Source organism: Amblyomma mixtum, chromosome 7 (genome assembly GCF_055824585.1).
Source record: "Amblyomma mixtum isolate Tamu chromosome 7, ASM5582458v1, whole genome shotgun sequence".
Classification (NCBI taxonomy): Eukaryota; Metazoa; Arthropoda; class Arachnida; order Ixodida; family Ixodidae; genus Amblyomma; species Amblyomma mixtum.
The window spans coordinates 88,433,103-88,457,674 of NC_143018.1; the positions used below are offsets into that span (position 1 = coordinate 88,433,103).

A 24,572-nucleotide genomic window follows, 5' to 3' on the forward strand; every position below is an offset into this window, starting at 1 on the left:
GTGCGCAGGCTGGAAGATGCCCTGTGTGGTACCCTGGCACCTCTGGAGAAAGCGTACCTGTCGAGATCTCTGTCGCGGCTCCTGGACGCCGTCAACGTGGCTCTCTCGGGCAGCAGCCATGAAAGTCGTCCTTCGCAGGATGACCTCGATGGCATTCTTCGAGCCATCTCCAGGTCTGTGCTTGGTTCTTCAATGCATGTAAGCGATTGTGATGAAAAATAGCGTGAAAGGAACGTGAAGGACGGACAGGACGATGCAGACAAGCGCTGTCTTGTCCATCCTTCGCGTTGCCTTCACGCTGTTTTTCACCACGAACGTACACAAACTTGCCGAACTGTCAGTCATGTAAAGGATACTGTTCTCAGAGTTTGTGAGTGGCTAGCAGATGCGAGGTTTATGGCAGAATCTCAATGATACGAATCTCGCGGGGTTGCGAAAAATATTTGTATCGGCAGAAATTCGTGTTGTCAAAAAACAAGTAAAATCTGCATGCTGCGGCATGAAATATGCATGTCTCAGGAAGTGTCTCCCTGTGCCATCAGTAAAGATGGCTGTTGGAGTCAATCTTCCACTGGCGATTCATACTGCTTCCCCTCGACAGTCATGCAGAGATGGGGCAATGCATGCAATTGCTAAAATTTGATTTTTCGGCACGTTCAGTTTAATAAATGAGTCACTGCACTTGGATGAAGTATGCCTTCCCTAACCGCTTCCATTGCTTCTTGTCTCTACCGATACCCTTTTCTCGTAGTGATGGCACGAGACTTCTCGCTACTAAAGCCTGGCAGATGCAACGCTCTTTGTGGTGTGATCCGCGGCATCAATACAGACCCCTCTTTCGCATTGACCCCGTTTGTGAATTCCGCATGCCCCGGAATTTAAATAGACGTGACTGTAATTGCCTGCACCGAATTCGTCTGGACGTTGCCTTTACTAAATTCTATCTTTATAAAATTGGTGTATCAAGTAGCCCTCTGTGCCCGACATGGGGTGTGCGCGAAGATATTCAACACTTGATCTGCCACTGGCAAATCTTTAATACTCATCGCAAGGCACTGTTAGGTGCTTTAGGACTTCGTCAGGACGACCCCGTGCACCTGGAGCATGTCCTTGGGCCCTGGACTGATGCAACTTCGGCTGAGCGAGGGACAAAAGCTTTCTTACTTTTTCTAAGGGACACGGGTTTAGTGGACATACTTTGATAGTCATCTAAGGGACGCGGTTTTTGTGGACATACTTTGATACTCATTGTGTGTGTGAGAGTGCGTGAGTGTTGAGTATGTTTGATGTCACCTTTTTTTTTTTCACCCTTTTCTTTCATCCTCATCTGGAGTAGCATGCCAGGCCCATAACCAGGCAGACCTCTCCATTATCCATTAAAGTCTCTTTCCTCCTCCTCCTCCTCCATTGCTTCTGCACCGCTTGGCAGTGGAAGAAGTCAGAGTTGTGCTGGTATATGGCTTTGGGTTGGTCTGCCTGTGAACCACAGGCTACATGTGCCTGTGGCCGATGTATTGCGTAAAAAAAAAGTATTGTGTAATTCGCACCTAGAGATAGTTCTGAAAGGCACAAGCTTACAACTTTAAAGCATGCATAGTCCGTGAACTGTATACCAGAAATGATGGTAGTTCTCTTGCATGAGGGGTGAGGAAAAAAATGTTCGCAGGTATATTAATGAAATGGAAAATGAAAAGGATATCGTGGTGTGGTATAGTTAGCCGAGTGTCACAGAGTTTGTCACAGAATGTGGGCTTTTCTGAGCTTTCTCCGTACCCACTAGTGTGCTATCACTACTGGAAGAACTAAAATCTTGGAGAAAGGCAATGAAAATAAAGGCTGCATCTGTAAGTTGTACTAAGAGTTGTCCTGAGAGTGTTCATGGCCACTTGAAATGCACGTGTACAGTACTAACGGACGTTTTTGAGACACCTTTGTTATATCTTAACTATCCATAAAAAATTGGCTGTAGTTTAGCTCTGGTTAACCCTAGTTGAATTGCGAAAGCAATATATATATGTGTACCCCTCGCGAGGCGACACCTCCTCTCCCTCTACCCCAGCGGAGCACATCTGGCGGAGTGAGCGGCGACGGCAGTGGCGTCGATGGCGGCGCCATCTGTTGGAGCGCGGCTGCGGCGTTGCTAGGCAACGGCGGCTCAAGGTCGTTCGTGGTCCACGGCATATGGTTGAAGTGCGACCACGCGACGAGCCGAGCTGACTGACGTAAAGTGGCTTTCGCAACAAACATCTTGCTTTACACGGTGAAATGGGAAACATTTTGTACTGTGGTGTGAGGATAGTTGCCAAACTTGTTCCTCGATGGTGGTGGTCCCCTGCATGCAGTGAGCTGCGGGTGGCCTCAGTGGACGGCCGCCTCTGCCGCCTGGTGGCCAAGAACGTGGCGCAGGCCGTGCACCAGCTGGCCGCCCGGTGCGAGCAGCTGGCTGCGCTGGAGGGGGCCGACGCGCTGCAGGTCAACGGCCCGGCCACCCAGGCTCAGCAGTGCAACGCCGCCCTGCTCCACCTGCTGCACCTCTTCCAGACGCAGATGGACTCGGTGAGCAGCGTTTTGAGCAAAGGATAGGCGCAGTAGCTGTCTCACTTCTTAATGGACACCTCAATGCGCTGTGAGGGAAGGGAGTAAGTGGGAGTGAAAGAAGAAAGAAAAAGAGGTGCTGTAGTTGAGGGCTCCGGAATAATTTCTACCACCTGCTGCATCTCTTCCAGACCATTGGGAAAATTGGTTTTGAGCAAAGGATAGGTGCAGTAGCTGTCTCACTTCTTAATGGACACCTCAACTGCGCTGTGAGGGAAGGGAGTAAGTGGGAGTGAAAGAAGAAAGAAAAAGAGGTGCTGTAGTTGAGGGCTCCGGAATAATTTTTACCACCTGCTGCATCTCTTCCAGACCGATGGGAAAATTGGTTTTGAGCAAAGGATAGGCGCAGTAGCTGTCTCACTTCTTAATGGACACCTCAACTGCGCTGTGAGGGGAGTAAGTGGGAGTGAAAGAAGAAAAAGAGGTGCTGTAGTTTAGGGCTCCTGAATAATTTCAACCACCTGCTGCATCTCTTCCAGACCATTGGGAAAATTGGTTTTGAGCAAAGGATAGGCACAGTAGCTGTCTCACTGCTTGATGTACACTTCAACCGGGTCCCTGTGAAGAAGGGGAGTAAAGTAGGAGTTAAAGAAGAAAGAGAGAAAGAGGTGCTGTAGTGGAGAGCTCTGGAATAATTTCTACCACCTGCTGCATCCCTTCCAGACCATCATGAAAATTGGTTTTGAGCAAAGGATAGGCGCAGTAGCTGTCTCACTTCTTAATGGACACCTCAATGCGCTGTGAGGGAAGGGACTAAGTGGGAGTGAAAGAAGAAAGAAAAAGAGGTGCTGTAGTTGAGGGCTCCGGAATAATTTCTACCACCTGCTGCATCTCTTCCAGACCATTGGGAAAATTGGTTTTGAGCAAAGGATAGGCGCAGTAGCTGTCTCACTTCTTCATGGACACCTCAACTGCGCTGTGAGGGAAGGGAGTAAGTGGGAGTGAAAGAAGAAAGAAAAAGAGGTGCTGTAGTTGAGGGCTCCGGAATAATTTCTACCACCTGCTGCATCTCTTCCAGACCGTTGGGAAAATTGGTTTTGAGCAAAGGATAGGCGCAGTAGCTGTCTCACTTCTTCATGGACACCTCAACTGCGCTGTGAGGGAAGGGAGTAAGTGGGAGTGAAAGAAGAAAGAAAAAGAGGTGCTGTAGTTGAGGGCTCCGGAATAATTTCTACCACCTGCTGCATCTCTTCCAGACCATTGGGAAAATTGGTTTTGAGCAAAGGATAGGTGCAGTAGCTGTCTCACTTCTTCATGGACACCTCAACTGCGCTGTGAGGGAAGGGAGTAAGTGGGAGTGAAAGAAGAAAGAAAAAGAGGTGCTGTAGTTGAGGGCTCCGGAATAATTTCTGCCACCTACTGCATCTCTTCCAGACCATTGGGAAAATTGGTTTTGAGCAAAGGATAGGTGCAGTAGCTGTCTCACTTCTTCATGGACACCTCAACTGCGCTGTGAGGGAAGGGAGTAAGTGGGAGTGAAAGAAGAAAGAAAAAGAGGTGCTGTAGTTGAGGGCTCCGGAATAATTTCTACCACCTGCTGCATCTCTTCCAGACCGTTGGGAAAATTGGTTTTGAGCAAAGGATAGGCACAGTAGCTGTCTCACTTCTTAATGGACACCTCAACTGCGCTGTGAGGGAAGGGAGTAAGTGGGAGTGAAAGAAGAAAGAAAAAGAGGTGCTGTAGTTGAGGGCTCCTGAATAATTTCAACCACCTGCTGCATCTCTTCCAGACCGTTGGGAAAATTGGTTTTGAGCAAAGGATAGGCACAGTAGCTGTCTCACTGCTTGATGTACACTTCAACCGGGTCCCTGTGAAGAAAGGGAGTAAAGTAGGAGTTAAAGAAGAAAGAGAGAAAGAGGTGCTGTAGTGGAGAGCTCTGGAATAATTTCTACCACCTGCTGCATCCCTTCCAGACCATCATGAAAATTGGTTTTGAGCAAAGGATAGGCGCAGTAGCTGTCTCACTTCTTGATGGACACCTCAACCAGTTCCCTGTGAGGAAAGGGAGTAAAGTGAGAGTGAAAGAAGAAAGAGAGAAAGAGGTGCTGTAGTGGAGGGCTCTGGAATAATTTCGACCACAATTTTGACCTCGTGGGGGTCTTTGACATGCACTGATATTGCAAAGCACATGAACACCTTTTATGTTGCACCTCGATCGAAACGCGGCCACCGTGATGAGCTTGGTAGGCAGCTATTTGCAAAGTGACTGAGTGAGAGCAGATGAGGGGTAGTTATTGAAGACTGTTAGAGTGAAAGTTTAATGAATGGTGACTAAAAGAGGACCGGATTAATTGGAGGCAAGTGAGAGAGTCCTTCGCCCTGCTGGTTGACTTAGCTGGATTGCTCGTGCTGATAATGATGAGCAGAAGAGGTAGAAGTGAGTGGGAGCAAGTATAGGAGTGACCGAGTTGGTGAGGGCGTGTGTATGGAGTGGGGAAGTGAATATGTGAGAGACTGATGTTTAAGCAGGGGAAGGAAGGATGGCTCGTGGCTGATACACATCACTTTTGCAACTGCCGTCACGTGTTGCACCTCGATGTGTCAGTTCAGTCAAGCCATTGTTTCGCTGATGTGCAAAATCTCATGTATGCACCTTGGAAGAAGAGGTAGGCTTGTGTTTGAGAGCCAAGGCATGCATGCTTTGTCTCGCAGCTGTCCTAACGCTCCAGGTACACTGTGTGACTTTAATTAATGCACTGACCTGCTTTTGTGCTTTGCACGATGTTTGAAGGCGTTCTTTATGCCAAGCGGCGTAGTCGTTTACTTATTCGTATATGCTCTCGCTCTGCGTTTGATTACAGTTCTTATCCGGTAATTCTCTGGAGTCACCTGAGGCTGCTTCCATTGTGAGGACTTCCCTAAAGGTGAGTGCGATTTCCTCCCTATGTTGTTTCTGAAGCTCTTCTTGTCGCTGTCCTTTGCTGTGGCAGCAGTCTGTGATTGTTCTTTTGCACAGAATGAAGAATCGGTAAATTCTTATGAAAACGCAGTTGGCAGTTGCGAGTGCTTTAATCTGTGCTGCAGCATTATCTGTTAAAGTGGCCAGCAGGCTGAATGTTATTGTATATCAGATTGCAGAACAAATGCATTGCAGAACCAGTACATTGGGCCTTCTCCTGTAAGCTTGCCATGTGGTCACAAAGACTGACTTTTAAAGGTGCACTGAAGAGGAATCTGTACTTGTCTTTTTGGCGCGGGAACTCGATCTACACGTTCCGAGCTTTCTTAGAAACTGCGATTTACTGCCCTGTGTGGGCGATTTCGCCAATTAAATCGAATTAACGTCCGGCTCCCGCCTTTTTTTTCGAATTCTGCCTCGCACGGTGGGCGGAGTCGACCAACGCGTGGAGCGCCTTTCACCCAGTCCCGTGGCGGCTTGCTGCTCTGCCATCGGCGGAGTAATACGTAGTAGTCCGTAGTAGCAAATAGTCCGCGCGTATTTTTATTTCTTCGGGCTTATTTTGCGGCTATATTATCTGCGAATGAAACTATTTACTCATGGAAACATAAAAAACAAAATAAAGCGAAAGCAAAGCCTCCACGGGACTGGGTGAAAGGCGCTCCAAGCGTTGGTCGACTCCGCCCACCGTACGAGGCAGATTTCAAAAATAAAGGCGGGAGCCGGACGTTAATTCGTTTTAATTGGGGAAATCGGCCACACAGGGCAATAAGTTGAAGTTTCTGAGAATGCTCGGAACATGTAGATCCGAGTTCCCGCGGCAAAAAGACATGTTCAGAATCCTCTTCAGTGCACCTTTAAGTACCTAGTGCCTGACATTTTTGGCTCGAATTGCTTTTAGCACGCCCCGTATCCCTTTCACCCTAGCTTACTTTTGGGAGAAAGTTCAGTTGTAGGCCCTTCATGCGTCTTTATGTCCATAGAAGTGAACATTTGGAAACTGTCACTACATTAGCAGAACAAACAGACATTTCTTGCCCTTGTTTGGCATAAGACAGTCTTATGGTGAACTCCAGTCACATATCCAAAGCAGTCAGCCCCCTCTGTGACAGAGTATCTGAATCTGCTGGAGAGCACCTGCCCCAAATCGGCGTTCGAAAGACTTGTTCTTTGGACGGAGCAGGTCGGGGGCACTCGTGTGCCACTGATGCAGAAAATACCCAACTTTCCTTGTGCTCTCCCTCGCATGTCTACTATGGAATGGGTGCTGGGAGGAAGTCACATAGGCTTTCTGTTGAAGCCATTGGTTTTAGCAGAGTAGTTTGGACTGCTCCAAATCTGCCATTGAAAAAGTGATCCACGATCCAGATCTACCATTGGAATAGACCTGCCCCGAAAAGAGCTGAAAAAATTCAGCCGGAAGTGCTTCGAATCTGCGATTGGAGTTCACCGTTAGCTGGTCGCACGCCTCAAATATTTAATGCAATTAGTGCGCAGCCCAAGAATGATGTTCACAATTTAGTGAGTTTGCCCTGTAAAAATCTGTTTCCACCCCATTGCTTACCTAGAACAGCAATCTCATTTCATTCGGAACGACATCCTATCGAGCAATAATTTATTTGTAACTTCCTGTCAGACGAGGCACCTGTGCAGGATTTTTCAAAGTTGCAGTGTCGTTTTTGCCAATAGCACTTCAGATTAACACTGATTAGCGCGGTATACCATGACATTATGACTACTGTTTCAGCTCACCAAGCAAGAGAAAAATGGGGTTCTCCACAAAGCATTTGAGTGCTACATTTCAGCAGTATTGTTGACGTTTCGAGCTTATGAGTAAAGTTTTGCGTTTTTTTTCTGCGGCTTTACATCCTCATGGTGTGCAGTGACGTGCGGCGGGAGCTTCGAAATTAATGGCATTAATAAACTTAACGGTACTGGCTACTTAACGTTGATCCAAAGGCTGTGTGACGCTGGTAGTGAAGCAGCACCACTGTAATAATTGCGGTGCAGACCGTGGAAGCTGTCATCCAGAGCATCGTTCAGCCATTGCTGAATGCCGTGAGCCAGTCCATCGAGGCCATCATTCTCACCATGCACGAGGAGGACTTTTGCACGTGAGCGCTCAGTTCCTGCCTCTTTGTACTTTTCTTTTTACATTTGCTTTTCTTTTTACGCTCTGAGCATTCTTAGAAATTTCAAATTGTTTGTTCTATGCGGCTGATTTCCCTGTTAGATCGAATTAAACGTCCTGGCTCCCACCTTTTTTAACTCGCTTCCGAAGTTAGGATAAGTCAACCAATGCACGGAGTGCCTTTCAGCCAGTCGCTTTCACTTTTGTTTTGTTTTTTTAGGTTTTCATAAATAAATAGTTTCAGTCGCAGACAACATAGCCACAAATTAGGCCCACGGAAATAAAAATACACATGGACTCTTTGCTTTATGTATCACTCCGTCGATGCCAGAGCGGCAAGCTGCCACACGACTGGCTGAAAGGCACTCCGCGTGTTGGTTGAGAGAGAGCAAATTTTCATTAATCAAATATAGAGAATGAGCTGGAGCAGATAGAATCCTCCTATTTTCGGTGATGAGTTAAGAAAAAAAAAGGCGGGAATCGGAACATTTAACTTTAATTGGGAAACCGGCCGCACAGGACAATAATTTGAAGTTTCTGAGAATTCTCGGAGCCTGTATATCTATTTTCCCACTGTAAGAAGACGAGCTCAGAATCCTCTTTAGTGCACCTTTAATTGTATTCGCCTTAGGAATAGAGCACCCAAGCCGCTTCCATAAAAAACAACCTACAGGTTCTGTGTTTTTAAATGAGAAAACGCGTTGGCATGGATGTTGCTCATTCGGGTGTAAATGAACTTATCTGTGGAGTCATCAGACACAATACAGTACTAGACAGGATCCTGTAGAGGTGTTCAGTTTATCAGAAGTTTAACTTAACAGAATGTAGTAGCATCCCCCTTAGGGTGACATTAGAAGGCGATTGCATAAGTGATCGCTCTGAAGCACATGAAATACATGGTCTGTTCTGAAAGTAGTAGGACTCATTTTTTTAAACAAAATTTATTCAAGAAAATAGTACAAACGATTACAATTTTTCAAGGTAGCACCCTTCCGCACCTACTCACTGCTGCCAATGAGTTTTTACAGTTTTCGTATGCCTCTAGGAACGCCTGGACCGGAATGCTGTTTAGCTCCCTCGTCACGGCCTGTTGAACCGCCTCTACCGATCCGTGATGGTTCCCCTCGAGCGTCGATTTTATTCTCGGGAATAGAAAAAAGTCTGGCGGGGCCAAGTCGAGGCTGTAGGGGTGCTGAGGCAGCGTTGCCGCCTTGAGCTGGGCAAAAAATCGGGGTCCTCATTCACATGATGAAGAAGATCCTACCGGTTGGCCTTTTCCTCCTCTGACAACACTCGCAGCACCAACTTCGCGCACGCTTTCCTCATGGATAAGTTTTCTGTCACGATCTCAAAAACTTGGGTTTGAGGAATGCTCAAGTCATCAGCAATCATTCTGATACTCATTCTATGATCATTGTTAAGTAAATGTTTCACTCGCTACACATTTTCGTTGGTCTTGCTGGTCGAAGGGCGTCGGTCGTCTTCCTCCACTCTTTCCTTACCTTCTCGGAACAGCTTGTGCCACTCAAAAAATACCTGATCTACCCATGGAAGCGTCACCGTAGGCCTCCTTAATCATGTTGTGAGTCTCTTTGCCCGTTTTACCAAGATTTACTCAAAATTTGATTGCGTATCGCTGATCCAGTAAACGCTCGGATGATTCTGCGTGACGAGACGTTTCGACAGGGGTTCGCAGTACAAGCGACCTCCTCTCTTCAACGGCCGAGAGCCGACTGCCGATTTTCCCCAGCATTCCCAATATCCCCCTTCAACGATCCTGCACGCGCAGACCACCTCTCGTCCGCCCGTTCGCCCAGGAAAAAACCAGTCCTACTACTTTCAGAACAGACCCTGTAGTGACCTGACAGAAGCTGCACAATGGTTTCATGAAAGCCAACTGTGCTCAGGTGTAAACAAACTTATATGAGGAGTCATCAGACACGAACACAGTAGAGAGGATCTTGTAGTCATGTTCAGTTTATCAGAAGTTCAACTTAACACATTGTAGCATCACCCTTAGTGTGACATTCAGAAGGTGATTGCATAAGTGATGGCTCTGAAGCACATAATGTAGTGACCAGACAGAAGCTGCACAATTTGGTTTCATGACATCCAACTGTGCTTGTCAGGTGTGCTGCCTGTGAGTTTACTTGTTAGCTGTGCATGTGACAAGGTTCACGTGCTCTTGGATGGGCGCTCAGTGTGCGGTGGTGATGGGTTGGCTTCCTCTTGCTCTTGCAGGCCTGCTGTGGACCGCATGGCTGCCCCCGACGCCCCCTGCTCGCTGTACATGCGGGAACTGCAGCAGTTCCTCTCCCACTGCCAGACCGACTTCTTCTCCACGTGGCCCCCTGCCCCAGCCATCACTCAAGGGTGGGCGGAGGACACTGATGACAGAGTCTTCTCTTTGACACTTGTTTTTGTTGTGGCTACCTCTGGTGTGTCTGTAATTAGAAATGACCTTATTACTGGAGGGCCTTACAATGGATCAGAATACATCCTGTTGTGCCCGTGTCTTGCATGCTTCGGCGGGGAATGTTAGCAGTGACGTCAAATTTTTGTCGATGGCATTTCGCCCTTAGGCAGCTGGTCTTAGCGGTGGGAGCACCAGTGCCATTTAAGGGGGACGAGGGTCTTAAAACTAACTTTTTTTTATGGCTAGAATCTCATTAAATTTTGCACACAGATGCGTTTTTCTCTTCCGATTCCAAATATGTAATCGTAACTGAGCTAGTGGTCTTAAATCTTACAAAGTCTAGGATGTAATTAGGTAATTTCTTACGCAGCTTTAATGAACTTTCTTGTTGCATTTTGTTGCTCTTAATGACATGAATTGGTAGCCAGAGAGTTCCCATACCCGATGACAATCTTCGTTTTTCTCTAAAGGCATGTCATCCTGGTATACTGTGTCGAGAGTAAAAGGTCACAGTATCTGACTCTGCAACTCGTTAAGCTAATTGTAAATTGCTATTTTACACGACCTAAACAAAAAAAGTAAGAATGTCATCGGGTATGGGAATTCTCTGGCTATCAATTCATGTAATTAAAAGCAACAAAATGCAATGAGAAAATTCATTAAAACTGCGCAAGAAATTTCCTAATTACACTCTAGAATTTAAGATAACTTTTGATCTAAGAAAACCAGCTCAGTTATGATTGCATTTTTGGAATCAGAAGAGAAAAACGCATCTGGGTGCAAAATTTCACGAGATTCTAGCCATAAATAAAAAGGTTAGTTTTAAGACACTTGTCCCCCCTTAATGGTGGGTTTAATTAATTTTCTTTTTGCACTTGGTACCAAATGGTTTGTACGGAGGGTCTTTTCGTGTAACCTTCACAGCTTCATAATGAATGGCAAGGCAAGAAAAAATGTTGGAGCAGCGCATTTTTATAAATGAAGCCTTCTTTGATACGCTCCAAGCGGAGCATTTTTTTTTTCATGTGATTTCTAATGTTCATTAAGAGGCTGATCCACAGTGGGTTGCTTTGGGCTGATCTGTGTTCACAGTGATATGTTGTCCTTTAAATTGGCTACCACTGGTCACCACTGTGCCGTCACTCATTCTGAGCTTATTCTTTTGCAGAATTTTGGCTGAATGTAGTAATGCATGCCTCTGTCATGAAGAAATTGCTCTCATTGCTACCTTTCATTGCACACACAGCATTCTTGGTTTCATTACAGTCCTGCACATCTTGGCCTGCATGCCTTGAAGCATGTGACTGTTCTAGTGACTATTGCAACCAGTGGGTACTGGCTATTGAAGACAGTAGCCACTGCTGGTTATTAAAACCAACATGTTCTGCATGTTATTATCAAGTGGTGTACTAACTTGTTTGTATAATCTCCTCATTTCTGCCGCTAGGCTGACACGAGGTGTGAGCGTAGCTCAGTGACAAATCGACGGAGAGTGTCGTCGAGCTCGGACAGGGAAATAAATGAAATCCCTCGCAGGCTGCGGGAGCTGGCGTCGCGAGCTCTCGAGCTTCTGGTGCGGCACGCCAGCCTGGTGCGTCCGCTCGCCGAGGGAGGAAAGATGCGGCTGGCCGCCGACTTTGCCCACATGGAGATGGCGCTGGCACCCCTGGGACAACCCTTGGCCGATCTGGGGCGACCGTACAAGGTATTGGCATGCATCACTGATACATCACTGCTGCCACTTGTACTGCTGAATTCCTCTGCTGATGGCTGCGGCTCTCGTGAGCTCATTCAGCGGTTTCCTGAGGAGTCTGGCAGACTGGATTTTGCATCTCTAACCCCTTGAGGCCTAGATGGGCGATAATTTCACCGCGTCTGCCTTTTGCATTAGCACTAAACCCCCCCCAGTCTCAGAGTTGCTCGATGTTGTAGTATGCTAGCACTTATAGTGGCCGTTCCCTGTTTAGCCTTTGTGTGTTTGTCTGGAGCTGGTTTTTTGGCAGGCTGCTCACCTGCCCACCGTGTTGGGTGGCAGCTCAATTGTGAGAGGCTGCTCGTGAAGAGCAACGTGGATCGCAACCCAACCCAAGCAACCCGAGTCCCCCCCGATGGCGGCAGCTGCCTTAGAAGGGTAGTGGCGCATCGCCTGAACGCTGCACCACTGTGCCAACAGTGCTAGAAAGACCCCCAGGGTTCTGTGAATGTAGAGAATTACCAATCCCGCATATATGGACGTTAACCCATTGTCGCTGTCCGAACAACTGCCATCCGTGAACACTGGATTGGAACACTGGAACCGATGTGAAAACCGAACTGCTAGTGCACCTAATTCGCATTTGGCCTAACTGCGCAAATCAACCATTTTTTTTATTTGTCCAAAGCCTCTGGCAGATGTCCGAAGTGGCAAACCTCCCCACTGGATTGTGGGCAACCTTGCAGCACACTTTATAGCTAACTGGACTAAGCAGGAGAACAGGACAAAGCAGCAGTATCACGAGACTAAGCCACTTAGTTCAGAGTGTGGCAAAGGCTGAACGGGAGAGAAGCACGAATGAGAAGGCAGCTTTCGAAGCCGCAATTCTCTTTGCATGGTAAAATCGACTCACTATTATTTGCTGTTTTGTTCACTCGTTCACAAGCTGCAGTGTGGCTCTGTGTGTGTTGGCTTTCTATTCTTGCTGCCACTAGTATATCTGGGAGCTGCTTTACTGTGGTGTTTTCACTCAGTGCAGCTGTTCTTGATACCAGTCATCGATGCAAATGAAAGAAGCAGAAGAGAAGAAAAAACAAAGACAAAGGACAACGGAGGAGACACATGAGACAAGGGCTTGTTCACCGTCTCATGTGTCTCCTCTGTTGTCTTTTCGTTTTCACTCTAATTTTTTTACATAATGCATCACCAACTAGCCCGACAGAACGCACTTCAGAAGAGAAGAAATGTTGCCCACAGCTGGTGATTTTGGTTTGCCTTGGTCGCAGTAGAATCTGCTTGTGTGGTGTGGCAAACACAAACCTGACGAGACCTGTATGTTTCCCTCTACTGTGCATTTGGTAGGTGCTCTAAGTCTTCCAACTTTAGGAGCAGGAGCATTTGCTGTCTCTCTCTCTCTCTCCACTCGCTTTTCTTTTGGTGGCTGTTTATGATCATCAGCCTTGTACCAACATGAACTGTTCGCCATGGGACAGGTGTTGCTGTTGCGTGAACATAAATGTATGCGGTTAACACTGGCCTTCGGTCAAATACTTCTAATGTTCAAGAAAACTGGTTCATGTAAAGAACAGTTTGAGAACTTACTACAGTGGAACCTCGATTATACGTCCCCCGGTCATGCGACGACCCGCATTTTACGACGAATTTGTGCGGTCCCGGCAAAACCCCCATAGAGACAATGCATTAAAAACCTCGGTTATACGACGCAAATTTTAGAAGGACCCCGCTTCGTACGACGGCTAGCTCGTACCGTCCGTCAAAAAAGGTCGTCAGCAAATGCAGGCCGGGATGTACCGTATTTTCGCGATTCTAAGCACCCCCCCTATTTTCGGAAAAAAATTTCTGAAAAAAAAAACAAACTTTGCATGTGAATCTAAGCACCCCCGTTTTTGCGCGGAAGAGAGCGTTGCCGAGGCCGCCAAGTGCACTTGCTCTCTTTTTCGTGGAGCCTGTGCAGTCGGAGTCCCAAGGAGGCGCGGCCTGCGTGTTGTTGTTGCGACTGAGAGAAGGATGAAAAGGAAAGCGCACGGGCCCGCCTACTGGCGTGAGCCAAGCCACCAACGCTGCCAAGGAGAGTTAAAAGATCAGAGGAAAGATAAAGAGAAAAGATAAGACGCGGTCGCAGCAACAGCAGCAACAGATGCGTCCGCAGGAGCCGACGCTGATGAAAAAACAGATAAGCGGGCGAGGCCGCGCTCGCGGCTCGCCCAAGCGAGGACAGCGGCGTCCACGGCGCTTTTTGTAATGGAAGTAATGGATGCTTGTGCCCCACGATAAAACTTCCGACGAAGAGGAAGTGGACAACGATGCAGAGGTTTGCGCTCCCATTCCTAGTTACGCGGACGTGTTGCAGAGCGTCGACAACATCCGGCGCTTTGCTTGCGCGCGCGACGATGTTGGCGACCTACTGCCGGACGTGGCAGCCCTTGAAAGAAAGTTGATGCGCCGAGGTTGGGCAAAGGTGCAAAAAAAAAAAATTACTGATTTTTTTTAAACGGTAATAAAGATTTTTTTGCAAATCTGTTTCAAACAAATGCTGGGTTTTGTCTTTTTTAATCTGATTGGCGTACTTGCCGCGGGCTTGAAGCCGGTCAACAGTTTTCCGCGCAAAGCCGAGCGCCACTGGCCGCATTCTTTGATTTTCGATTATACGACACCCGGATTATACGACGGTTTCGCGCGGTCCCCTGAACGTCGTATAATCGAGGTTCCACTGTATATTCGATTTTTGTTCAGGCATTTGCACACCCCAAATCAATGTCATTAGTATTGTTGCACCAGTACAAAGGCTCTTGCTGTTCGTGGGCTCTGTAAACAATGATTGATCAGTTACTATTTTCTTTTTATAACTTAGGTGTGCGCACTACGTAATGTTGAATGCTGAGCAGTCCAGTGGTGACTGCTGTTGGAAAGTACACTGACGCTGGCTGCTGGCTGTTGCTGTGTGTGTGTAACTGTCTGCTGCCTGAGTTTGCTGATGCCTGCATCTTTTTGTGTGTGCAGGTTTTGCGGGCACTCCGTCCGCTGCTGTTCCAGAGCCCGCAGCATGTGGCCCAGTCTCCCATGCTGGGCGATGTGGTGCCCCACTCGCTCATGCTGCACTTCCTGTTTGCCAAGGCACCCCCCGAGCTGCGATCGCCATACGAGGTGCGTCCTTCACCTGAGCATGTGTCGTTTCTACACACGTGCGAGTGGTGAATTTTCTGTTCGAAGTGAATTCGAATCGAAAGCAGTGAAACCTTGTTATAGCGAACAGATCAGAAATCGTAAGATAGTTCAATGTAGCCTAAATTCCTGATATAAAATTTCGCCAGAAATGCTCTTAATAGCGGCAAAATTCAGTCAGTGAAGGGACGACAAATCAGGCGGTCCTTACTAGAGAAACGGAGATATGTTGTCCCAGGGTTTGGCGGCGTTTTGAAGGCACTCAAGGCTATTCCGAAGACCGCAAAAAACCGAGCACGTTAGGTTGGCTTTTTTGCGCAGCACTGTAAGCGCAGGTTACTGTTAGCGTAGCACTGTAAGCGTAGCTACAGCAACTTTCCTGCATCACAGCCATGTCATGTGGAAAGCGATATGCCAAAGCCAGGGCTATTGCCGTAAGACGTGATGCTGGGCTAGTTGATTTGTAGTGATCGCCAAAAAAACTGCACAAAGACGACGGGACATGAAGAGGTGTGCATCTTTATGCCTCTTCTTGTTCCGTCGTCTTTGCACAGTTTTTTTGGCAAGCTGTTGCTATTTTCACCACCTCCATGACAGCGAACATGAATGCAGTGTTGTTACCGCAAGCTTACAACTACATGTGCTGCTATAACACGGTGTTGTAACTGCACTGGCTCAAAGCAACAGGGCTACAAGAAAGGACAAAGCACACACACACTTGTGTTTCTGTCATCCAAGTTCCCTCCCCCCTATGCATGGGGTAACAACCAGGTGCTTTTCAGCTGCCCTCTTCATCTGCCCATCTTTTACAGCGAGAACCGTTAATGATAGCCCACCCTGGGTCATCATGTAACTGAAGCCTTTTGTACTTATTGTTCTTCTTTGTCTTGGCTTGCGTTGGCTTCCAAATGGATTGGTGCGAAACCAAGAGCCAGGCCAAGTCAAGAGCAAGAGAAAAACGAAGGAAACAGAAAAGAAGGGGAATAGAATGGAGGGAGACAACGGCTTTTTCTGATTGTCCTAACTAAACCATAGCGCAGTTTAGCCACTCTTTTTATCCTCTCATTTCTTCTGCATCTTGCCAGTGTAGCGTTTTGAGTTGCTGTGACCTAAAACAGGCTCAGTGACTATGCACAACCAGTGTTGGTATTTCGCCACACTTGCTTCTCATTTCTTCCAGGCTGCATCATGGTCCCGTAGTCGCTACTCGAAGTGGCTGGACGAACACACGTCTGAGAAGGAGCGCCTTGTCCTTGTGCGGTGAGTGCGACTGTTTGCGGAAAGAATGGAAGGGAATCGGTAATTTCATTCTTTTGGCTGTGTGGATGTTCTCACTATTGTAGAAGTTTCATTGGAAAATCAGTTTTTGAGTCTCTGATTTTCTCTTGAGCAGATGATGTTAAGTAGGAAGCCATGACCGCCCTCTCTGAATTGCTTTACTTTAGGTTGGGTTAGAAAACATAGCTAGAAACAGCAGTTATAGGTAATTACTTGTCCCTCCTATCAAGTGTATTGAGAAAAGGTGTGAGTATTGACAATTGTAATGAAGCAGACCTCAAGGAAGAGAACCAGTGAGTTTTGCCAGTTCCACTTACAGATTTGGGCTTGTTCTTTCTCTTGGTCACTTGTGCTACATTTTACTCGCTTGTCACACATTTCGAGGCTTGCTCGTGTTTTTAACCATCCTACATTAAGACTTGGCAGGAAACATGGCTCTTGTGAACACACCATTGTGCCCATTAAACTGGTTCTCTATTTTTGCGCTCAGTATGAATGAATACAGACATACATTATTTAGTCGCGTAATTTGCGCACCTCTAACTTATTACCCGGGTTCATAAAAAAAACACTTTTACTCGCATATTTTACGTTCCCTGCCGCGCCAGACTACCAGCATGCACGCGGGTGCACTCAAGGCAGGCTGTGAAAGGTGTGAGTGGCAAGGGGATGACTTGTGCACCAGTTACCCGGGTCGTTCGCGCTGGTAATCGATTTCCTGGAGGAACAGCTGTGAGAGCAAACTGCTGGTAACCACAGGCACGCGCTGGAATCAGAAACTGCTGAACTGCTTGCTGTCTGTTTGCCACTAGTCAGCTGGGCTGCACGCGAGGGTGCCATTTTGTGCCCTTTTATCTCCATTTGCCTCTGACTGCTGACTTCGAGATTGTATCGTTGCGTGTGTATTTCTTTGAGCTGCACATATGGTGTCATGCCATCCCGCAGGGAACTACATGTGGCGCAAAGCTCCCTGGAGGGGGTGGGGTATGCATCTTGAGACAGATTTTTTTTTTTAATATGAAAGCATTACTAGCCCCATTACAAGAAAAGCCGGCGGCCTGTGTTAATGTGTTAGTATGCTAGCGTGTGTACTTAGAGACAGTACACATCAAGCCGAGCAGCGCCATTTCAGAAAATACTATGTGGCTCATCTATATATACTCCCTAAGGGCCGACCTTCATGTGGCGCCAATTGTGCCGACATTCATACCAAAATTGTCACACAACTGTTTCTCATACACGGTTCTGGGTGGTGTCATACGATTTCTCATTGCATATAGCCAAGTCAAGCATATACAGTTGAACCTCGATATAACGAAGTCCTACTTGCAGCCGAAAATTTTGTTACATCGCGAATTTCGTTACGTCGAGGTTCCCTTGTTTCAGCTGTCAAAATAAAGTATAACTGGTTCAGGAACACTGCTTGTTGGTGGGAACTTGTAAATCACTTATTGAGGAAATACGCAAGAAAATCGAGTAATAGTATCGCTAACAAGGGCACCGGATGTTTTTTTCTACATCAGGAGCATAATGAGTGATAGCAAACACCGCGACGGCATCATTTTTCTCCGTGTGCGCATAGCAAAAGAACGAGCGCAGCACCTAGTACTGAAAGCCGCCACAAGATGTCGCTACTGGTATCATCATCATCAGCATTGAACATTTGCAGCCGGGGACGCATCAGAGAAAAATAAAGAAAAATGTTCGCATCGCTCACGCCGGCGCGGTGGGATTGTGCTCGCGGCGCGGTTATACTCCGACGTAGCGCGAGCGCGTGCGGCACGGCGATGTCACGTCCGCGAAACAGCGGCGCCCGATCGCCAGCGTGTTCGGCGGCTACCGGCGCGCTCTGACGGCGCCCGGCGCGGAATGCAGCCGGCTGCATTTCGCGCGGGCCGCGCCGAGAGCGTGCCGAAGCCGCCCACCCAGAATGCACCGCGCGCGCCTCCCACGCCACGCCTCCCCTCTACCCCCTTCGCTACTCGCCTCCTCTGCCAGGGCACGTTTTTTTTTTCGCCGCTCACCCGTTTTAAAGGTACGACCACACTAGCTCCACGAGTTTGTCAACACTGAAGACTTTTTTTTGTTGTTGTCTACGAGGACATCGCACGCAAAAAAAAAAAAAAAAACAAACGGACGCTGCAAGAAAATTCCGGTTTGCGCTTTCACGTTCAGAGTCTACAGCTCGCCAGTGGCGTCATGGCGCGGCGCGTCTTGAAGCTTCCATGCCGCGGGCTTTGTATGCGCACGACAGATGGCGCGGCGGTACGTTCTCGCAGGTCAGGTCCTAGTCCAGGCTAAAATAAAGCAGTCCTCTGATAAATGGCTGGCTGAAGTTCGCGAGGCAAATAAAGGGGGGCCAAGAAAATTCTGGAACCATATAAGCTGGTTGGGAAAAACAAATCAAAGAAAGCAGGAACAGATTATAGATGCTGAGGGAAAATGTTTGGAGGGAGACGATGCTGTGGACTACATTACGTCATTTATAGCTGCGTCTTTTAGCGACGCCAATGGGGTAATCTCCCCAAGTGAGGCGGCAACACAGGACAGCACAAAAGAGAACAGCTTAGAACTGACTAGTCTTAACTGGGAAAAGGCGGAAGCGAATATTCCTAAAACCACATCCGCAGGGATAGACGAAATTCCAATTAAGCTGATTAATGAACTTGGCCCAAGAAGCAAGGACGCGCTGATAAAAGCATTGGAGGCAGTCATAACAAATCAGCAAATTCCGCACAGCTGGAGACAGAGTAAAATGAATTTGATTTATAAAGGGAAAGGAGATAAGATGAACATAAAATCCTTCCGTCCGATTACGATAACATCTGTTATGTACAGGCTGGCAATGCAGGCGGTGAAATTAAAAATGCAGTCATGGGTAGAAGGGAATAGGATACTCGGAGAACTCAGAATGGGTTCAGAAGGGGTAGGCGGTTAGATGATAGCCTGTTCGTGCTTACCCAATGCATAGAAATAGCTAAGGCGGAAAATAGACCTCTGTTTATAGCCTTTCTAGACATCAGCGGTGCATACGATAACGTGAACAGGGAACTCCTGTGGAGCATAATGAAAGATTTAGGTATTGGTGATGAGGTAATTGATTTTCTACAGGAAATCTACCGAGATAATGAAGTTGAAATTACATGGGAAGGGAAAAAAGTACCACAACTGTAGGGGTGCACAAAGGATTAAGGCAAGGTTGCCCTCTATCACCGCTGCTGTTCATGCTTTACGTGATAAATATGGAAAGAAGGCTAGAAGAAAGTAATCTGGGTTATAATCTATCATACAGATTAGGCGGAAATGTAGTTGAGCAGCGACTCCCGGGTTTAATGTATGCGGACGATATTGTACTGTTAGCAGATAGCCAGGAAGATTTACAAACTTTGGTTAATTGCTGTGGAGACGAAGGAGACGCTCTAGGATTCAGTTTTAGCGCAACTAAATCAGGTGTGATGATTTTTAACGATACAACTGATCAGGTGCTTACAATACAAGGCCACGAAATACCCAAAGTGGCCGAATACAAATACCTCGGGATATGGCTAAACGAAGGGCAGATATACACGGAAAAGCATGAACAGGCTCTTAGGGCAAAAGGACGAAGAGACGCCGGGATAATGAAACATAGGGCATTATGGGGGTACAACAAATATGAAGTACTAAGAGGTATTTGGAAAGGAATAATGGTGCCGGGACTTACTTTCGGCAATGCGGTTCTGTGCTTAAGGGCAGAAGTTCAGTCGAGATTAGACGTAAATCAGAGAGCTGCTGGAAGATTAGCACTAGGTGCCCACGGCAAAACCACAAACGAGGCAGTACAAGGGGATATGGGCTGGGCATCGTTCGAGGCACGGGAAGCTAAGAGTAAAATACTATATGAAGAACGCCTGAGGAAATTGGACGATAACAGATGGGCAGCTAAGGTATTTAAATATTTATACAGAAAGAAAGTTGACTAACAGTGGCGGAAAGGAACTAGAAAACTAACCAGTAAGTATGCCGGTCATGAGGACGGAGAAAGAAAGAGCATTAAACGACAGGTCAAAAACGCGGAAGTTAAAAATTGGATGAATTCAATGGAAAAGAAACATAGTGTAGAACTATATCGATTCTGGAAAAGGCAGATCAGGAAAGAATTTTTCTATGATAACTCAAGAGGCAGTGCCCTACTTTTTGAAGCTAGATCAGGGTGTCTTAGAACGCGCAGCTACAAAAAGAAATTTAACGAAGAAGATGACACATGTGCAGTGTGTGGTAGATCTGTGGAAACAATTGAACACCTCATAATCAAATGTGTTGGTATCCATCCGGATGTCGATGCAGGCACAGTCACTCTTTCTGAGGCCCTAGGGTTTAAAGATAACAATGGTCATGTAAATAAATCTGCAGTGGAAGTCAGCAAAAAGCGATTGGAGGATTGGTGGCTGAAAAGCAGAGATGTGGCATAAGGTTAGAATAGTAGGAAACCGTAGGCAAAGGTGATGGAGAATCTTAATGTGAATTGCCAACACAGTAAACAAAAAACAAATAATAAATAAAGAAAAGCTGAGCATGGTGACAATTGCCACCACCCCGTTTCAAAGGGGGCGCTCCTATCCATCCATCCATCCAGCAGATTCCCACACTGCCGGCAAAATTGGCGCGTAAAAGGGCAAATACAAACTGCGTTTCGTCTCGGCTAAACTTTTAGCTCTCATTCGATTGTCAAGGTAGCTCCTGGCACATGCATGCGATGCGCAAGGACTTCGTTACATCGAAAGTGCGGAGCAAAATTACTTCGTTAAATCGCGAAAAAAAATACATGGTTTTCAATGGGGAAGTGATTGGGAAATGAAAAAAATGCGTTACATCGCGAATTTCGTTACATTGAGGTTCGTTACATCGAGGTTCGACTGTAGTCAAGTTGGAGGCTAGCTTGCAAGGAAGATTCGAACCGACGACATATGCACCTTCATGACATAAGCCTTCCCAGACTTTTTAAATAAATACTTATTTACTCACATAATAGGCACTCTCGCATAATAGGCGCTCTCGCATAATAGGCGCTCTCGCATAATAGGCGCTCTCGCATAATAGGCGCTTTCGCATAATAGGCACACCCCTAGTTTGGTTGCGAAAAATCTGATTTTTTGATTCCCACACATAATAGGCACACCCTGAACTTGGCACTGTGATCTATACTGTATTTACATGATTGCAAGCTGACGCTGCCCCCAATCTTTATTTTAACAAAGTTTTTGCTGAACTGACTACTAGTCCTCACTAGTGCTGCTGCCGTCGCAGCTGCTGCGGACCCACAGCACGTACAACGACGTTGCGTAGAACAGCCGCACACAGTTTTCAGGGATGCTCACTTTAAACGTGTTTGGAAAGCTTCATCTCCAGGCGGAAACCTTCCTGACTTAGGCCCACGAAAACCTCGGCGATAGGAGTCACATACGATAATTTAGGCACTTCGTAGTCACAACTGTCGCACTTCTCGGCCACGTTGAATTTCCGGCCTGCCGCTTGCTTGCCGTGTTCAAGAGCAAACTCCCAGCCGTGCAGCTACTAAGGTGCTTGCCTGTTGTGTTAAAACAGCAATGCTCGGCGGCAGCACACGAAAGTCACAACTACGGTGAACTAACACACTACCACAGATCCCGGGCCTTTGACAGCCACAAAAAAACTGGAGCACGTGATACTGATGCTGATGTGGATAGCGAAAGCTCGCAGCCGTGGTAGAATATCTCGCGGCAGAGGAAAAAGTTAATGATGATGATGATGAGCTTGGCCTCGGGCGCCATTCGTGGACAGCACCTGGAAGCTCCTATGCGCATGTGTGGCCTCCACAATCAAGCGACGTTGCTCGCAGCCGGAGCTGATCGTGGAGGCCACGGCGCGTGCATTGCGTGGGTCGTGGAAAGTTTGGGTGCGGCCCTTACTCGGATCTTTTTTTTTGTTTAAATATTTCCTTCAGGAAAACAGGGTGCGGCCCGTACACGGGTGCGTTTATGCGGTATGTTCAGTTTTGCGAGTCGAAAAATTCTCCGAAATTTTGCCCCGCGTAATAGGCGCACCCTGAACATTGATCCGGATTTTCTGAAAAAAAAAAAAAAAATGCGCCTGTTATGTGAGTAAATATGGTACTTTATTTTCAGTTGAGGCCTCATTGTTGGCTGATCCAAGTGGGCAGCTGTGGTTTGTTCTAACAGACAACAGGGTTTGGTGTTTTGCCGCTACATCTGGCACTGTGTGGTACCGACACTGAACACACATTGTCGTGCTTGAAAATTGTGCAGTAACACTTTGAGAGTGTAGCACTGAAGCCCATTGTGTGTGTCACCCGGTAAACGTACTGTAGCCTCGAGATTTAGAATTTGGGGCTCTCAGCTGTGTACGTAGTTCTTTCTGTCCACTGACCCTTCATGGCAGGAAGCATTCACCTGCATTTTTGACATTGTTTAACCACTCTCATTCTTGTATCCATATTTCTTCTGCCTGCTTACCCACCCTGCCTTACAGTGGAGCAATGGAGTCCTACGTGCAGACCGTGCGACAGCGACAGGGCAAGGAGTTCGCCCCTGTCTACCCCATCATGAAGGAGATTCTCGAGAAAGCCATGGCCCTGGAGAGGGTCTGATGCTCGGGCATTTTAGGGTGGCTAGGCCTGAAAAGAAGGACAATGCTTTTGAGGAACCATGGCGCACGTTTGCTAGATTGTCCAATGGTGGTGAAATGAATGTGTCGCTAGGGTAGAGTCCTTGCAAAAAAAAAATCTCCGATGAACGGATGCTGGCTGTTGATCAATGAAATGCAGAGCACATTGTCTTCTCTTGTACCCGGTGGTGTTTATTGCTTCTGCTGAGCACTGTACAAGTTAATAATGCTTCGTTGTCCTAACAATAAAACAGTGTTTGTTTTCCTTAAACAGCCTGTGGCAAACCGCAAATTTTTTACTGTAGCAGGTGAAAAGTCGCCCCTCGCATTCAATTGAGTTTATATTATTTTATATGGTAATCTATGTTATATGGAATTGAATCTTTATTAGTGAATAATTTATACATTCCTTTCTGCACTGAATTGCCAAACCTGAACCTCACATACAGTCATAGTTGCACTGCATTCGAATAAATATCTTAAAGTTTTCTCTAGTGCAATGTGATTTGGAGCTCAACCACAGGCGAATGAAAACAAGTGTATTATATGTAGATGTCCTTGAGTACTACGTTCTACTTTGTCTTTTGCCCCTTCTTCGTGTGCAGATGTATGAGTGATGGCATGAAACTATGTAAATAAATGCCCTCCAGCTTGGTGCTAGACATAGCTGACGTCATAAAGATGTGAAAAGTTTTTGAGTGGAATAAAAGAGGAAGACTTTTTTGGAGGCTGAAGAGATTGAGGTTCGTTTAATGTGCAAGTCAACATCTTGCTGGTGGAATGATGGAACCAAGTTTTCTTTTGTTTCTGTTTTTAGTCTCGCAGTTGTGCACAATAACTTGGGAACTGAGCACATTTCAGAGTTGTTTACAGCAATGATTTCTCTGGTTAAGTCGTCTTTACGGGACTAACAGATTTTAACTGTACTGCTGCCAGCCTCTTCTGGAACATATAAAGAAGTCCTGCACACTGCACGATACGGTAGTTGAATATGTATTCCCTGTCTTGAGTATGCTTGTGATTGCCCCATGCTTTAGGAAGGCATGGTTAGCGTTCAAGTTTCTCACTGTGACATGTTTTATATTGTAAATATTCTCAAGCTTCGGAACTTTAATCAAGTTTTAAATATTGTTGAGGGATGAGTAAATTTTTGGTAAAGCTGTGGAATTGTGGAGTTCAAATAAAAATCACAAAAAATGTTTCATGAATGGCTAACTTATTTGCAGTAAAACCTCACACAGTGTACCTTTTTCTGATGTGTAACATTGAAAGCAATGTTTGTTGTTATAGGTCAGTGCTGAAAAGCAATATATGCTGCTTGTGATGTGAATTTAAAAATCATGGATTAAACTATTCTTTGCATGGAGTAGGCCAGTGCCATGTACTATCAGCAAGAAATGAAACGCGAACAAGACAACCGAACCACGGACTGCAAAATACGCGGCTCTTTGCCGGGGTGAGCTCTATACTAGCTCCTACTATATTTATTTTGAAGGCGCGAAGACTCTTCTTTAGATGTGCTATTCAACCTCGCTTGTATTTCCAATGCAGGAGCTAATACGTTGGTGTTTTTGTGTTGCCACCTCACTTTTCTTGTTCGCGTTTCATTCGTTGCTGATAGTACACTATCTCTCTAGGTGATTTGACTGTAAACAAGTTGGTGGCCTGATGAACAAAATTTTCTTCAGTACAACATTATGCACTGTAGGACACTACAGTGATTGGATCAACAGG

At 46.6% G+C, this 24,572-nt stretch overlaps 1 protein-coding gene across 1 annotated transcript in view; it reads left to right on the plus strand.

Moving 5' to 3' along the window:
• The window catches only part of fws (Conserved oligomeric Golgi complex subunit 5 four way stop), a 36,809-nt gene extending 12,802 nt beyond the window's left edge, over positions 1–24,007 (plus strand). Inside the window, exons 11-19 of the mRNA XM_089553121.1 lie at positions 9–173; positions 2,343–2,556; positions 5,398–5,460; positions 7,506–7,609; positions 9,868–9,999; positions 11,579–11,747; positions 14,757–14,900; positions 16,099–16,178; positions 22,704–24,007. Coding sequence (XP_089409247.1) covers positions 9–173; positions 2,343–2,556; positions 5,398–5,460; positions 7,506–7,609; positions 9,868–9,999; positions 11,579–11,747; positions 14,757–14,900; positions 16,099–16,178; positions 22,704–22,821 — 1,189 coding nt within the window. The 3' untranslated portion in view covers positions 22,822–24,007. The remainder of the gene's footprint in view (positions 1–8; positions 174–2,342; positions 2,557–5,397; positions 5,461–7,505; positions 7,610–9,867; positions 10,000–11,578; positions 11,748–14,756; positions 14,901–16,098; positions 16,179–22,703) is intronic.
• The last annotated feature ends 565 nt before the right edge of the window (positions 24,008–24,572 follow it).